Here is a 16,742-nt window from a genome sequence, read left to right as displayed (position 1 = left end):
AAAAAAAAAAAAAAGAAAAAAAAGAATCAGCAGAGGCCAAAGGCTTTATATCCCACCCACCTGAGATAAGCAGCTCCTTCCTACAATTAGGAACCCAGATGCCACCTTCTGAAAGATCTTTATTTGTACATCGCTGAATTGCAAACCATCAGTAACTTTTTAATATGGACAATCAAATTTTTACCCACAGAATGTCTACAAGAATTATATTTTTAAAAAATACAACCAGTTTTTATATTTTAAAAATATCTGAACTCAAATAAATTAATATCTTAAAAAGTACACTCCTATTTATTTGGCATTTATTCTAAGCCTTTGCGCACGATGCCTGTGGGACATGATCACATCTGCAGTGCTCTGGTTCCAGCACTGTGACTGCAGCACAGCTGGGACAGATTTACAGACAGTGGGAACATGCAGTAATAAAATAGCTTCTTAGAAAACAAGTTAACAGACTGTGTGTACTGCAACTGCTGTGTGCTCTGTCCAGCTTGTAGCTCCAGCTGTCCAGCATAAGAGAATTTGGCCAGGGCTCCCTGGGAGCTGGCCCATTGTTATTACTGTTGCCGTGGTGTCAGTTTGCATGTGGTATGGTAGGATATTTGTCCCCTCATCTCTGTGGGGCCACTGTGCTTCCTGCCTAGCTAAAGACAGCTGGCCCAAGTTAGGGCCCTGTGGGATGCTCTTTTTCCACTGCAACATCTTTGTTCCTCTTTCTTCCTTCCCAAAGCTTTAACAGAACCAGATCTTAGTGGGCCAAGGACTTAGAGAAACAGTTGTTAAAATCAAGGGAAGCTTTGCTTTCTGAGCAAAAGAAACCCAATTCCCTCTCCTTTCTGCAATGCCTCCGTTAAAGATTCCAGTTTGATAACAGTATTAGAGTGAAGCCAGAAAGCTGGCTTAGTTTTAAAGTACAAGCCAAGGCACTTTCTTAGGAGCTTTCTAGGGAAGTAAAAAGTAGCTTGGATGGCCTCACTGCCATGAGGATTTGGTTCCTCCAAAGGCCTCGCATGTCTGATCCATCATCCATCATTAGGAGAGCTAACACCACCCAGCCATCTCAGACAAACCATGGCGGTGGCACAGGACACTGGTCCAATATGCAGCATTCAGGCTGGGGGAATGGCATGGACTTAACGTAGCAGATGGATGGCCAAGATGCATACAGATATTCTAGAAGCTATGCCTCCAGGACCACAAGCTCAACTGCTGGCTTTGATACTTGGCAAAGGAGAAGGGAGGTCTCATGGCCTTCCAGGATTATGAAATGGTAACTAATTTAGATAAAGTTGAAATCATTTGTATTTTAAGTATTGTACCTGATCTAAAAACAGGCCAGATCAGGATGGACAGGTCACAACCACAGTCCAGTTCCAAGTTTCAGAGCAACTTTAGTTACTGCAGTAATAACTGCTTGACAGTCCAGTTGAAACCAACAGCTTACCAGTTTTAGTGCCAGAGCTCAAAATGATAGGAGTAGTGAGGAGCTCCGTCATCTGTGGGGCATCCTTAATAGTTATTTTACTAAACTGGCCAGGCTAGGGCTAGAGCTCAGGTGGTATAGTGTCTGCCTAGTGTGTATGAAGCTCTGGATTGATCTGTAAAACTCATGGCAGGCATGCAATCTCAGCACGTGGAGGCAGGAGGATCAGAAGTTCAAAGTCATCCTTAGCTACATACAGAGTTCAATGTTGGCTTGGGCTATCTGAGACTGGCTCAACAGAACAACAGCAACAAAATCTTTACTAGCCTGGTACTTGAGAAACACTTTAAATGGAAGCTTCTTTTTTGAGACAGTGTCATAGCCTTGCCTGGCCTGAGGGTCATCATGCAGATCAGGGTGGCCTCAAGGTTGCAGACATCTACCTGCCTCTTCTCTTAAGTACTGGGATTAAAGGTGTGTGCCACTATGCCCCATGACCAACTGAAAACTTGAGTCCTGTTGCATAAGTCTCTACAACATCAAGGTGTACACATGTACTACTTTTAGAAGATTCCAGTCCTCTAAAACAAAGGAACAGAGAATTAACTGCCTCTATCTGAACTCAGACCCAAGGATTGATAACCTCTGAGGGGAAGCATGGTTTCAGCATTAATCCTTTTAAATCAACACAACAAAAATTTAAAACCAAAGTCTAAATCTAGACATTGGTTCTAGTGGCAAACACCTATAATTCTAGCAGTTGCAATGTCAAGGCAGAAGGGTCAAGAGTTCAGGGTTATATGAGATCCTGTTTCAAAAAAACCCCAAAACTGTAAATGGAGTTCAAACCCTTGTCAGTCTTAGTGAGGAGCCATTCAAGAGAGGAACCTGTTCACCATTTCCATGGCTGCCACACAAAACTGTTCTGCCCACTCCCCACCAGACTTGGCTTTGTCTTCTGAGCCACCCTGTGGCTGAATGCCATGTGTGTGTGTGTGTGTGTGTGTGTGTGTGTATACTTTCAGTATCCAGAAGGCCAGGCATGGCTGCTGCCTTTCTCAGTACAGGGGCACACAGTATTCACCATGTTAGGCAGTAGTCCAGCAACTGATCACCTCCCTAGCTGGCTCTTAAACTCTAGCACATTCATCCTTGGAGACCTAAGGAAAGGGAACCTAGCCAACCAGTCAACCGTGGCATCTAGAACACTAAGAAGCAATAGCAGATGAGGGAGCCCGTGAGGAGAAACTACAGCCACAAAGGTGTCTGTAATGCATGTAACAGACACAAACTAGTGAAGGCAGTGCCATCTTTCTGGTTTTGTCACAGGCTCAGAAGCAAAATCCCATACCCTCTCGACCAGGACAAACAGGCTGCAACTTTGTGTCAAAGACATAGGCAAGGAATGCGACCCAAGAGTGACATGCTCTCTTTGATTACTTGGCTTCCACAGGTTCCTTCTGAGACCTCAGTAGTGTGACCTGCTGACAGACCTGAGGTCAGGGACACAGCATCTAACTGATGCATACACCAGGCTGCTGATCCAGGTCTAATTTACTGCAGCTTTTTGGAGCAAATTTAAAAGCAGCAGTACCAACCAGAGCTCCTCCTGTTTAGGGAGGAAAGTTTTTTAAAAGGTCTCACATTTTCAAGATTATGAGAAGCATTCCATGCACACGAGCAGCTGCAACAGGAATTCCAGGGAGGTCATGATGATGGCCACCAGGGGTGGGGACTAAAAGGTGCCTTCCTCCCAGGTTCAGAGTCCCTTGAAAGGGAAAGGAACATGATGGGAATGACTGTGGGACTTATACACTGCCTCCCAGAAGTGTATATAAAGATAGCCACCCAGAAGCGAGTACAGGACATCCTTGCTCAGATGGTTCAGTCAGCATGCCAGCCAGCCAGCCAACCAGAACTTAGCTGTTACAAAGCCCACAAGCCCTCAGGAGGTAAGTGTCTGCCAATCTTCCCAGGGGAAGTCAGAGGTAATGCTCTGGCTGAGAGGAGCCAGTGGGCAGCTCCTGCCACGCACAGTGGTGATGGCCTTATGGTCTGCTTCATCTACAGCTCCCAAAGTACTTCTCAAACTGGCTGTAGCCATTTGGCATCTGCTTTACATCCAGGGCTAGTGACCACTGTCACAATGGCCCAGGGACTTGATGAGCAATGCCTTGGTAGAGGCAAAGAATGGACAGGAGCTGCTTGTGGTCCGCAGCCCAGATGTGTCTCTGCAGCTGACCAGAGCACTGTTCCTCTGTGGCCTTGTTCAGGAGCCTCCTCTCGGTTATCAGGCTCCAGGATGCCAAGTAACGGGCCTTGTTAGAGGTAGATGGAGGCGACGGCTGTCCTGCTTCCCACCGCATCGTCACAGCGCCCAGGCTGATTGTGCCACTCAGACGTCATTTGGGCTTTGGCTACATAGCCTCATCTTTTCCAGTGCCACAGTCTGGGGCTTTCTCTTCCTGCTCAGACTGCTGATCCTTGGAAAATTAAGGACACCCCCTTATTTGGGAGCTACTTCCTTAATGAACCAGGAGCAGCTGCTACTGTTCTTCTGGTCACCTCTGGAGGGCCAGGTGCCACCTCTGCTCAGCCCACATCACACACTGCCCAGGGCTATGTTGGAACTATAACTGCCACCTGTTTCCTTCCCGCTGACACCAGAAGGCTCAACACTCCAGCTCAGGCAACTATTTAGTCACACCAACCCTTTTCCCTCCCCATGCCCTGAGTCACAGGTCTTGGTCACAGTGGCTGGAACCCTTAGATTTTGTACAAAAAGCTGGGGACATAGTCAAACCTGAGCAGTGGGTGGGTGGTCCCTGGTGACTCCTGCATATAGTGCAGTTTCAAAAGCTCAGCCAGGTACTGTACCACTCTGATGTCCTCGTTCACGAGCCCCAGGTTTAGCTTTAGGAAGCTGGTTTGTCTGCTGGCCACTGCTTCTTGTGTCTCCTCACTGTGGGCGGGCAGATGCAAGTGGTGGCAAAAGGTGTAGAGGAATGCCTTGGAGCAGAGCTGGGTGAGCATGCTCTGGACATGAAGGTAGTATGTGCTGCCCCGCTTGATCTGAGTGCGATGGTCAGCCAGGCGGGGTACTAGTGTACCCCTGTAGAGGGGACAGCGTAGGGTCTTGCTGTCCAGGTCCAGGATGCTTGTATAACGGCTGTAACGGCTCAGGGTATGGAGGGTACCCACATTGGCAGGAGAGGCCACTCTGAAAAAGATAGGCCAAGGTCAGAAAAATGGGAGCAGCTGCTTAAGAGATGAAGCTCACTATCCACAAACTAACTCACACTCATCAAGTGCTTTGGTCCTCAAGGCCCTCAACGATGCAACTCCTTGTGGTCTCTGAAGCATCATTACTCGCCTAAATGGATGGTCCACATAGTGAGCCAAACTTCCAGTGGTGCTCCAGGACTATCTGCCTGGCTGCTCTCCCTGGAACTCTACTTGGGCTTCCCTCATCTCTGGGATATTAGCTCAATTAATCTTTTACCCTTTCTGAGCCTCAACTCCACTTCTCACTGTCCCCATTCTTCCTGGGGTAACCAGAGAGACAAAATAAGTCACCTAAGGATGGGGCCTGGCCTGCAGTGGGATACAGCTACCACTGTTACTACTCTGAGCCCATACCCAGCCAGTATGGTGACTGCTAACGAATTCTCTGTTCTAGAGGCCTTGGGCTGCATCTCCCTTGGGTTATGTCCCTACTGCCCAGCAGTGTGTGTTCCAAGAGGTGAAGTGGAACAGGCAAAGTGCTCAGCCTCCCGAGGCTGTTCCCTAAAAACCTCAAGTTTCTGAGTCCTAACTCAAAAGGGCCTGCCTAAGTTCCTCCTCTTTCCCTAGCTTCACTCTAATGTTCCTGTCCCTGTCAGCTGGTGCTTGCTCACCATACAGCTGACCTTCATGTCTAGTTCAGAAAGCATAGTGCTCTGACCCCCTCTTAAATTCCCACCTTTGAATCTGTAATAAACTTCTAAAAACAAAACAAAACACCCTATAAGAACAACAGCCTTACTCAAGGGTAGGGCTAGAGTAGGTAGATCATTTGCCTGCCATGCACGTCCCTGGTTTCCATTCCAGCAACACAAGAAAAAAAAAAAAAAGCTCTCCTTTAGAGCAGTCTTCCCAGCTGGGCAGAAGTGGCACACATCTTTAGTCCCAGCATTTGGGAGACAGTGGCAGGCAGATCTTTTTACGTTTGAGATAGCCTAGTCTATAGAGTGAGTTCCAGGGCAGCCAGGACTATACAGAGTAATCCTGTCTCAAAAAACAAACAAACAAACAAAACAACAACAACAAAAAAAAAAAAAAAAAAAAAAAAAAAAAAAAAAAAAAAAAAAAAAAAAAAAAAACCAAAGACAAAAATACACCCTCCCTACTTACACCCTCCAAAAAAGCAGTCTTCCTACAAAAGTAGGCATTACCCACTGGTCTCACAAGATTTTACATATTTAGGGCTTATATAAGACATGGTGCCATACAACAAGAAAAGCCACTGGAACCATTTTTTCCCCTTCTTGTTGAATTTAATAATGATTAATCAAGCACCTACTACCTAACCAAGCCTTGAGCTGGGAATTGAGACTCTGATGAAGAATGTCCTAGAGTGTTATCCTAGAGTGTTGTCTTGTTGTGGGTAAATTAGACCAGAGTGGGAGCTAGCAACTGTGAAACGCCTGAAGACCATGGCAAGACTCACATAGGCCCTAAACCCTGAACCAGTGGCAGTGGGTATACAGCATACCCCATGAACAAGGGAGAACTGGGGCCTCATGAACAGGGTAGTTCACGAGGACACTAAGAACTCAAGAGACTGTCTTCTTCAGGACTACCCTCTTGCCTCCAATGGCTTCCCTATAGCATCCACCACACCCCAACCAGGGGCCTTGCAGACGCCACACAAGCTTCTCAATCACATTTAATTTGCCTTTACTCCCACCGAGGGTTCCTGGCAAACCCTGAGCTTAGCAAGTGATAGACTCAAACTTAGCTCCTAACCGTCTGACCCTCCATCTCTGTTGTGATGTCCAGTTTCATAAAATTCAGCATTAGCATTCCTTCCTCCCAGTGGTGGCAGGATGCTGGCTCCTTCCAAGTTCATCTGTTTCTGTGTCCCACAACATTCTTCCTCACTCAGGAAGCCAAATACACAACCAGGCCCCCAGACTTTGTATTACATTTCGGTGAACACAGCCTATTCTTCCAAACCCAGACTGCTGCTATCCAAATCTGGGAGGCCACAAGGATGAGGAATCTAAGGTCACCCAGCTAGGACTCTGCCTAAGCCTCTGTCACACACTCTCTCTTCTATTAGAACTAGGTCTTGCTTACCCATCATTCCTGACCTTCTCACTGTTTATCAAGCCACACATTCCTCCCTGGTGTTTTATTTAAAATGATGGCGGACTCACCATCGGCTACTCTAACCCTGTTTCCATGCAGAAGGCCTGGAAAGAACCAAGTGAAAAGAGCCAAGGGCAGTGAAGCCTGGGGTTCAAGGTGGGATTCTTTAAAACCTTTACTTGAGCAGTTCCAGCTGAAGCCAAGACTGGAGGATCTAGATGAACCCAGCTTACAAAAATAGCCCTGTGAAAAATTGCTCACAGCTCTGTGGACAAGAGAGCCACTACACAAAAGCACCTCTCTCAATCACTTTTTTATAAAGCTTTTGTCTTGCTAATATAGCCTAGACTGGCCTCACAACAAATAAATTCTAAGGCCAGGTACTGTTCTAAAATAACACACTCCCAATCGGGGCCCTTCTATAGCTCCATACGGCATAAGGTGAGCACAGGGCGTCCCCTGCACAGGATAGGTACCCAGCAAATCCACTGCAGTGAGGGTGGCAGCACCTGTGACCCAGTCCCCTGCAGCTCCCTCTGCAACCACACCTCTGAAGATTTTCACCTCACAGTGTTGTAGTGTCATGGTCTCACCTCACTTCCCTAGGGCTTCTCTGGATTAGCTGTGACCTACCTATTGGCATGCCACTTCTGGCACCTCATTGACCCCCAGTAAGTCATCCTTTGGGGCACAAGCATTGCATAAACACTGACACTTGTGCAGGAACATTCCTAGCATTTGCGCCCCTCAGCAGGATACTCACATGGTATCTCATATGCTAGCAGACACTTTACCACTTGAGATTCTGTGCAGTGGCTCAACTGTCATTTCCAGGGCATCTCGCTGAAATCTGTGGCCCTGTCTGTCTCCTTCATTTTAAGAGGGTGCACACTTGTACAGACCAGGAATCTGCTATCATAAAACAGACTTGCCAGCTGTCTGCAGTGAAAGAAATAGCCTCAGAGAGGTTAAGCCGGTGGCACAGTGAAATAGAGGCCAGAGTCAACATGGCTGAATTGGCTTGTAATTCAGGCACTGGGCAGTGACCATTCAATGACCATTGCAAAAGGTCTATTCAATAAGTCAACTTTATTTTCCTATTTTCTTGGAACACAGGAATGACCTACCTAGATATCTATGTGAATGAGGCTTGACAGGGTAGCACCATAAACTCTGAAGGGATTTCAAACAAGGGCAGGACAAACTCTTTTGACTCCTCACTTTCAGAGCAAACAGAACAGCAGAGTACAAGTTACTGGAGTTCTACATCTTCCACAGTGACAGCCACAATCCTTTACACCATTGTGACTGGAATCAGAACGTAAGATCTTCAAGTCCAGCTATTCTCTGACTTCACTGAACGAAGACTGCTGTGTTTACCCCAGACAAATGGAATCAGAATCTGACTGGGGAGTCACGATTCAGGGCATGTAAATATAAGTAGTGTGTCTGCCTAGCATGCGCAGGACCTGGGTTCTATCGATAGCACCACTCACATACATGAGGAAATTAATTCTCCCAAACAGTTCTGACATGGAAGTGGGGATGAGCCAGGATTGGCAATCTCTTAGCAACTGTGAATCCCCTGCTCCAAGATAAGAGAAAGCAACAGGATCAAGAGTGATTTGCCAAAGGAAAGAATAGTGAGTAGGGTTAGCCACTGTCTAGGAGCAGGCTTTCCTTTTTAGGGTCCACAGATCCTAAACCTGCTTCATCTTGTAATGTTTAGGGCTCTTCCCCACCTCCTGGAACCAGTTACCTTTGTAGGCCAATAAGCTTCCACTTCTGGAAATCCATAATATGCAAAGGGGAAGAAATCCAGTGCTTCACGGGCTTGGCATAGCAGCCATAGTTGGGAACAAAGATGGACAGTGCAGTCACCAGCTTCCTGACGATGGTTTCATCTTCGCCCAGGACCACAAGTGTCCTCCCACTGAGCAGGGAGTAGATGGCTGGGTGGGCAAAAGGGTACTGGCGGATGAATTTTAAGGCATTCTGGCCAGCTCTCTTTTTGTGCCTCTCAGAGGATAGGCCAGCAGGAGGTGCAGAGGGGATTCTGTCTGAGCTGGTAGAGGCCACACTGCCCATGTAGCTAGTGGTATCTGAGTAGTTATCCAGGCTCATCTTACTAACATCTCGGCTAGCCAGAAGGCAGCTTGGATCCAGCTCATAAGCTGGGAACATTTCACAACTGTTGTCTCGGGGAGAAGGGTCAGTGTTTTCCACTCCAAAGTCCACGTGGAGCCCCTGGTCCTTCTGTATGTAGCGCTGTGGGGGAATGCTCACCACACTGTCCTCATCAGAAAGAGTGAAGGCTGGGGTTGGGAGAGGCACCAAGTGACCTTCACTCTCCTTTCCAATACAGCAGCTGGAGTCTATTTGGGATGGGATATTTTCCAAGTTGCCCTCCTGAGTCTCATCCGGTTCTGGTGAGCCAGCACTTGCTTGGAAATGGATGGCCCCCTCATTATCCGCATAGGCTTCTTCTTCATTAATGGCACTTGGGTAGCTGGCCTTAAAGTCATCAGGAATGAGGGCCTCAGAAGGGCAGGTGCTTAAGACTTCAATGCTGTCCTCGCTGATTGTCCTGTGGCTGACCGCTTTGCTACGGACTACATGGGGGCTCAATGGCACGGTGAGGCTGGCCTGGCTGTCAGATTTCGATAACACAGAGGCTGACTTCTCGGTGCCCAGCACCTCAATGCTTTCCCCACTACTGATGCTCCCTTTCATATCCATATCCAGGTAGTCCAGGTTCTCTTGGGGGTCAAAACTGCGTGCCTCTACTCCCGTGTACTCTTCATCGCCAAGTTCCTGCTCCATCTTGATCAATACAGACTCCACACTGGACTTGTAAGAGCCAACGCTAATTAACACTTTAGGAATGGGGCATTCTTCTACAGGCTTGGGAGGCAGCCTGTCCTGACTGGGCTGAGAGGGTACATTCTCTTGCTTCTCCATCCTGTCATCCACCTCTACAAAATCTTCAAAGAGGAAATTCGTTATGGGCTGTTGTTTTCGAAGCGCTCTGTCAATCTGACTGGTCAGGAGGTAGCACAGGTCTCCTCTGAACATGTGTTCAATGTGGCTAAGCTGGGCCAGGGTCTGAGTGAAATACTCAGTGTCACAGAGTTCCTCCAAGGTCTTCAACTTCTTGTCAAAACACTTGGTGGACTTTGCTTTGATGAGTTTGGGGGTGTAAGCCGGTCTGCAGGTATAAAGGTCTGCATTAGCGGACTCCTCAGGATTAGAGGTAGTGGATACCTGGTCAGCCTGATCCTGGGTTTGCTCTGTATCACCAGGATGCAAGTCAGGGACCTTCATCTTCTGACGAGGGTATGAGCGGATCTGCCTCAGCAAATCTTGATGTTCGATGATGGACTTCTCCACGTTGGCCAGTTCATTGGCTTTCTCAATCGCCTGAGAAGAATAAAAACCCTTGTCATTGGCTTTCTTCTGGATCTCGGTTTCTGTGTGTAGCACTGTCCTCGTGTAATCCAAGTCTTTCAGCTTTTTTTCAAGTTCCCCAGCGAATGCCTTCCTGTTGCCCATCTTCAAGCACTCAGAAGCTTTGGAAAATTCGGCTGAGAGCTCTTGGAACTGCTGCATGATTTTATGCTGGTCTGCAGAGATATAAGCCATACAAAAGGGCCTCACAAAGCCCCTGGCCTCCAGGTCGTACAAGGTGAGGTGGTGCACATATGCAAAGGCCCCTTCCTTAGAGTCTCCCAGTACCACTTTAGAGTCTTCCACAAAGTTCAACTTGGGGTAGGCAGAACCCGGAGGATGGCCTACGAATGAAGCCTGGTAATCCACCGACATAATCCGCAAAGAGAAGTAATTAAGATCAAAAGTGCCAAAAACTTTGGTGTCATTGGGGATGGTAAGCAAGGGCTGGGGTCCCACCTGCTCAGAGAACTCGGAAATGAGGATGAAGTCCCTGGAGAACTTGGCCCCAGACAGTTTAGACCAGGGGTTTGCCCCCTGGCTGGCATAAGGAAAGAGAGGGACTGAGTACTCCTCAGGCAAAGCGGGCTCATTGTAAGGTTCTTCCTCGTATTCGTCTTCCTTGGTGAAGGCCACCACATCAGGGGCGCTGATCATATTTCCTGAAATATGGCGAGCACATTGAGAGGAAATGGAAAATAATGCAGGGTTAGTCGGAGGGAGAGTCAGGCCTCTGGATGAGAAAGCGAAGTTCTTGCGGCCTTCTTTGCACTTCCGGGGATCCTAAACTGCCCTCTCACACAACCAAGAGCTCGAATTGCCGCAGACTCTCGAGGTTTGGGACCTGTGATGCCCTGGGGACGCCTCATGAACTCCAAAGCTGCAGGTCCAGATGACGGAGGCTGGCCATTCTCCAGCGTTTGCCCGGGCCGGCGCAAGGTTCCTGAACCTAGGTCACCAGCACTCCCCGGAACCTACCGGCGACATCAACAGTCCCAGCTCTGATCAGGTCATTAATCCTCGCCACGGGCTACCGCAGAATCAGTCAAATGAGTCTCCCCACGACCTAAGGGCAGAAACTGTCGCCGCTCCTAGGACCGTACTGTCCCAGGGAAGCTACCGCGGCACCGCCATCTTGGTATCACATGACTCCCCAGCATCAGCGTCGCGTGACCCGGAAACGCCCACACAGACTTCCAAGTTAGTGGCGCCTTTTAAGAGGCCCTGCCAATCAGTTCTTCCAGAGGACAAGTCCGGTTAACTACCCATTGTCATAAAGAAAGGGAAAATAGAATACAGTGGGGTGGAAGGGAAGAGGGGAAACGGTGTTGGATGAACGTGCCCAGGGCATGAGGCATTCTGGGAGTTGTAGTTCAAGGCTGCTTAGTGGCGTAGTGGGCGGAAGTTGTCTGTGAGCGCGAGTTTAAGCGTTACTGCGACGTGTGGGTTTCTGATCGAGGCGGCAGTTGCCTGGAAAAACTGCATTTATATTAAGGTGGCTCTCAGAGTTCCTCGTGGCTTTTCCTCTGGGTTCTCCAGCATGCACGGGCACCCGTGGAGTTGCTGCTGGAGCAGGACCTAGGGAATGATCTTCCCGGTCACCCTCTTAGCGTTTCAGTGGCAGCGACGGCCTGGAGGCCGTGCCCTGTCCCGCGCTGCCATGGAAGTGGCCTTCCGAGGAGTGCGAAAAGTTCTCTGCGTGGCGGAGAAAAACGACGCTGCCAAGGGGATCGCCGACTTGCTGTCCAACGGGCGTATGAGGCGGGTAAGAAGCACTTGGGTTCTGCTTCCCCGAGGAACGCCCACAAAGTCGGACAGCGCGTTGGGTACCGGGAGCCCGGGCGAAAGCGACTCCGCCTATTTTGCGAGAGGGCCCCTCCTGGCCGCCCTCACTTCTCGGGTTCTCTCTAACCTTCAGGCCTTTTGTAAATGTAAAACTTTCATGCTTTTGATAGACCTTTGCTCACTGTATCTGTCTGCTCGGCTCACATACCAGTGGAGGATTGCTCTCCGGTCTTTGGGTCTGGAGTGTGAGAAAACGTGTATTTTAAAATTCTTCCTTGGTCAATCACAAGTTCAGTAGTATTGGAAAGCGGTAACCAACCCCTTTAACTTGGCGTTCAAGCCTTACTTATGGAATCCTGTCCCTGCCTTCTGCAGACCCTGTGACACCCTAGGGGTAACACTTAGGTTTAGGAACTAGAGAAGTCAATTACTACTCCTATAGACTCTAAGATACACGAAAGATAGGATTGACTCCTGACAAAGGAAAACGGAGGTGAGAAGGGTAAAACCCCAAGGACTGTTGCGTTATCATTCAGCTGGAGGTCCTTCCTAGGAGCTGTTCCCTTTTCTTTGCAAACAGTTAGATCTCCAGACCTTTGCCTCCAGTTGTGAAATACCCGGAAGGGGGAGCCAAGGTTAGGTGGGCGCTGGCCCCTAACTACTTCACCTCTTAAAAATGTCTTTGAGTAATAATTTTTTCTTTTCTGTTTTGGAGACAGGGTCTCACGATGTAGCCCTGGCTGTCCTGGAACTTGCTAAGTAGATCAGGCTGGCCTTGAACAATGGAGATCTGTTTGCCTCTGTCTTCTAAGTACTGGGGTTACAGACTGACATCCAGCCTAACTACTGCTTAAATGTCTTTTTTTTTTTTTTTTTAATGTCTATGGGTGTTTTCCCTACATGTATGCCTGTGTGTCAGACACATGTCCACCGAGGCCAGAAAGGGTATCAGATCACCTAGAACTTGAGGGACAAATGGTTGTGAGCCACTATGTGGGGTATGGGAATCGAACCTAAGTCCTCTGAAAGAGCATCAAGTGCTCTTAACTATTGAGTCATCTTTCCAGCCCCTTAAATGTCTTTTTTTTTTTTTTTTTTTGNTTTTTCGAGACAGGGTTTCTCTGTGTAGCCCTGGCTGTCCTGGCACTCACTTTGTAGACCAGGCTGGCCTCGAACTCAGAAATCCGCCTGCCTCTGCCTCCCGAGTGCTGGGATTAAAGGCGTGCGCCACCACGCCCGGCTTTTAAATGTCTTTTTTAAGGAGCGCCCCGCCCCCACACACACTTGGCCGGGGATTCTTTTCTCCCTCTCTCCCACCCCCTCTCTTTCTCTCGATGGCTAGTTGGTTGGTTTTTGGAGACAGGTTCCTCCGTGGTGTAGTCCTATTTGTCCTGGAACTCACTATGTAGACCAAGCCATGGATTCTGAATACTGTACCATCACGGCACTTAGAAACATCTACAGTGATGAGACTGCCAAAGCTGGAATAAAAGAGATTATTGCTGCTTTGTCGATACCATTGAGTAGATTGGAATTGAGTCTTTAAAACTGTATTTTATTCAGAGGGCTGGCAACCCTAGAAGACAGCTTGTCTCCAGCTGGCAAGTTATATAGAGACAATGGGGGGCGAGGTAGAGAATGAAAGGCGGTCAATCGCTTTGGAGTTCAATCTTGCCCCCTGGTCAGACATATTTTGAGATTTGTGTTGTTCTGTAAGGATAAGTAAGAGTTAAGTTTGTAGGAAGAAATAAAAGATGAGAAACCAGATGAGCTCAAACAGCTAAAGCAATTGATATTTAATGCCAGAAATGTGGTGTTTGTAGTTCTGACTATGACATGACCAGGGCACAGGACCTTAGCACTCAATGATCAGGGTCCAAGAGAATACACATTTCTTGCTTCAGGCTGGGATTTTGTAGCTAAGGATAGGGGGTGGGGGAGAGGGATTTGTTTGGGGCAGAATGAGGAAGTTAGCTGTTTTCCTTAGATAAGCAGTTTGGTCTGACTGCCAGGTCTGTCGTCTCTGCCACCACTGGGTATCTGGAGTTGGGCCTGCTGCCTTCTGCAATCCTTAGTTATTTCTTGGAACTTTGAGCTCAGTTCCAGGAACTTGGCTTTTGGGGAGATTCATGTTTCAATTTGGAAGAAAGGTCGTACAAGCTTAAGTGTGGTGAGGTATGGGTTGTATGGCCATTATACTATCTAGTTCCAGAAGGTAACTTTTGTCTCTTTATTTTTTTAAAGATTTATTTATTAGTTATGTGAATACACGGTAGCTGTCTTTAGACACTTCAGAAGAGGGAGTCAGATCTCATTACAGATGGTTGTGAGCTACCATATGGTTGCTGGGATTTGAACTCAGGACCTTCAAAAGAGCAGTCAGTGCTCTTAACCACTGAGCCATCTCTCCAGCCCAACTTTTGTCTCTTTAAAAGAGCAACAAAAAAAGAAGATTTATTTATTGTATGTGTGAGTACACTGTAGCTGTCTTCAGACACACCAGAAGAGGGCATCAGATCTCATTACAGATGGTTATGAGCCACCATGTGGTTGCTGGAAATTGAACTCAGGACCTCTGGAAGAGCAGCCAGTACTCTTAGCTGCTAAGCCATCTCTCCAACCTGATAATGTGTTTTTTAATTTACATTTTCATAAAAGCTTATTGACCAGTGATACTGAATTAATTCTCAGTTAGTTGTTGGCCATGTGGTTATCATTTTTTGGAGAAATTTGACTATGCAGCAAACCCCAAGCCTTGCACAGGCTAGACAACTGTTCTACCACTGAGCTGCATCTTAGCTCAATTTTAATGTCATTGTCAAATATTGTGTCAGAAAAATGTATGCACATATTTTTTTCTTGAGAGTCTCATAGTGTAAATTTTTATTCCTTTGTGTATTGTGTCTGTGCTTGTATAGATACACATGTGCTACAGCATGTGTATAGTGGTCAGAGGAACACGTATGGGAATCAGTTCTCTCCTTTACCATGTGGATTTCAGGAATCGAACTCAGATTTTCAAGCTTAGCAGCAAACACCCTTACCCTCAGAACCATCTTGCTGTCCCAAAGTTTTAGTGGTCTTTCATCCACTTTTTAAGAAAATTATGTGCATTAGGGTGTTTTGCCTGCATGTGTGCCTGTGAGAGGGTGTTGGATCCCCTGTGGGACTGCAGCCACAGACAATTATGAACTGGCATGTGGGTGCCAGGAATTAGCCTGGGTTTTCTGTAAGAGCAGACAGTACTCTTAACTATTGTCTCTCCAGCCCCTTGGCCCACATTTATTTATTTGTTTATTTATTTATTTAATGAGTGCTCTGTCTGTATGTATACCTGCATGCCAGAAGAGAGCAACAGATCCTGTTACAGATGGTTGTGAGCCACCATGTGGTTGCCGGGAATTGAACTCAGGACCTCTGGAAGAGCAGCCACTGCTCTTAACCACTGAGCCATCTCAGCAGCCCTTGATCCACTTCTTTAGTTCATATTTCCATATTGTATTAAGTCTGTCCCACCTCATATATTTTGATATATGTTGACCTATTAGCCCTGCATCATTTGTTGAAGTCTGTCTGTTGAATGGACTTGGCACCCTTCTTAAAGATCAGTTAGGAAGAAAGACAACTGTCATCCCAGCATACAGAAAACGGATCAGGAAAACAAATTTGAGGGCAATTTGGGCTACATGGTGAGACCCTATTTTAAAAAACACAAGGAGGGGCCAGAGAGGTGGCTCCGTGGTTAAGAGTAGAGGCTTCTCCTTGCAGAGGACCTGAATTCTGTTCACAGCATCTGTCAGATGGCTCACAGCCACCTAAAACTCCAACTCCAGGGGATCTGGTGCCCTCTTCTAGCCTCTGTGGGTACCTGTACATATGTGGAACATATACACACATTGGGTTTTTTTTTTTGTTTTGTTTTGTTTTTTTAATTTTAACTTAGGGAAAAACAACAACCACAAAATAGATGGGTTAAGGAGGCGGTCAATAAAGTGCTTGCAGTACAAGCATAAGGACCGGAGCTCCATCACAAGCACCACGCAGAAAGCTGGGCTTGGTGACTGCACCTCTTGGTGATGTGCACCTGTAACCCTCACACTCTGAAGGCAGAGGTAGGAGGATCCCTGGGACTTGCTGGCCATCCAGTCTGGCTGAATTGGCAAGCTCCAGGTTCAGTGAGAAACCCTGCTTAAACAAATGAGATCGAGAGCCATGAGGAAGACGCCTGACTAACATCTTACACAAAAATGTGGAAGGTTTTAGCCAACATAGCAGGTTCTACCATTCAGCTTTACTCTTAGTGCTCATGGTCACTACAGGTTTTCTTTGTTTGTTTGTTTGTTTTTAATTAAGTCTGATGGTTTTAGTTATTGTAGTTTTATAGTGAGTTTTGAAATTTAGAAGATTGAGTCCTCCAGCTTTTGGGTTTTTTCCAGGATTGTTTTGGTCTTATGGAACCAGTGCAGTTCCATGTGAATTTTAGGATCGGCTTTTTTATTTTGCACTAAACACTACCAGGTTTTCATAAAGAGGTCAATGAAATAGCTACATTAATAAAGATTTTTACGTTTTTTTCATTGGAATTTGTTTCCGTTGTTGTAGAGATATAAAAATGTTAACTTGGCACAGCCTAGACTCACCTAGGAAGAAAGACTCCATAAGAGATTGAATAGATTAGGTTTTCCTGGGGAAATATCTGTAGGGGTTTATCGTGGTTATGTTAATAAAGGTAGAA

At 47.0% G+C, this 16,742-nt stretch overlaps 2 protein-coding genes across 2 annotated transcripts in view; one reads left to right on the top strand and one right to left on the bottom strand.

Moving 5' to 3' along the window:
- Positions 1-93: 93 nt before the first annotated feature.
- Smcr8 (SMCR8-C9orf72 complex subunit) lies at positions 94-11,382 on the bottom strand. Its single transcript, XM_021177071.2, has 2 exons — positions 8,535-11,382; positions 94-4,643 (listed from the first exon to the last, which is right to left on the bottom strand). Exons 1-2 carry the CDS (start codon positions 10,877-10,879, stop codon positions 4,190-4,192), a joined length of 2,799 nt encoding a protein of 932 aa, XP_021032730.1. The 5' UTR covers positions 10,880-11,382; the 3' UTR covers positions 94-4,189.
- Positions 11,383-11,539: 157 nt separating this feature from the next.
- Positions 11,540-16,742, top strand: part of Top3a (DNA topoisomerase III alpha) — a 34,945-nt gene continuing 29,742 nt past the window's right edge. The window contains exon 1 of the mRNA XM_021177566.2: positions 11,540-11,987. Within this exon, the coding sequence (XP_021033225.1) occupies positions 11,808-11,987 (180 nt within the window). The 5' untranslated portion in view covers positions 11,540-11,807. The remainder of the gene's footprint in view (positions 11,988-16,742) is intronic.

The sequence above is a fragment of the Mus caroli genome, chromosome 11, assembly GCF_900094665.2.
Source record: "Mus caroli chromosome 11, CAROLI_EIJ_v1.1, whole genome shotgun sequence".
Taxonomy (NCBI): domain Eukaryota; kingdom Metazoa; phylum Chordata; class Mammalia; order Rodentia; family Muridae; genus Mus; species Mus caroli.
This window is presented reverse-complemented; position numbering and strand designations above follow the sequence as displayed.

Excerpts from the sequence above, each read along its gene's own strand:
- Smcr8 (XM_021177071.2), bottom strand. The coding sequence starts at position 10,879 with ATGATCAGCGCCCCTGATGTGGTGGCCTTCACCAAGGAAGACGAATAC. Across the intron at positions 4,644-8,534 it reads AAGCTTATTGGCCTACAAAG|AGTGGCCTCTCCTGCCAATG; the intron begins GTAACTGGTTCC and ends TATCTTTTTCAG.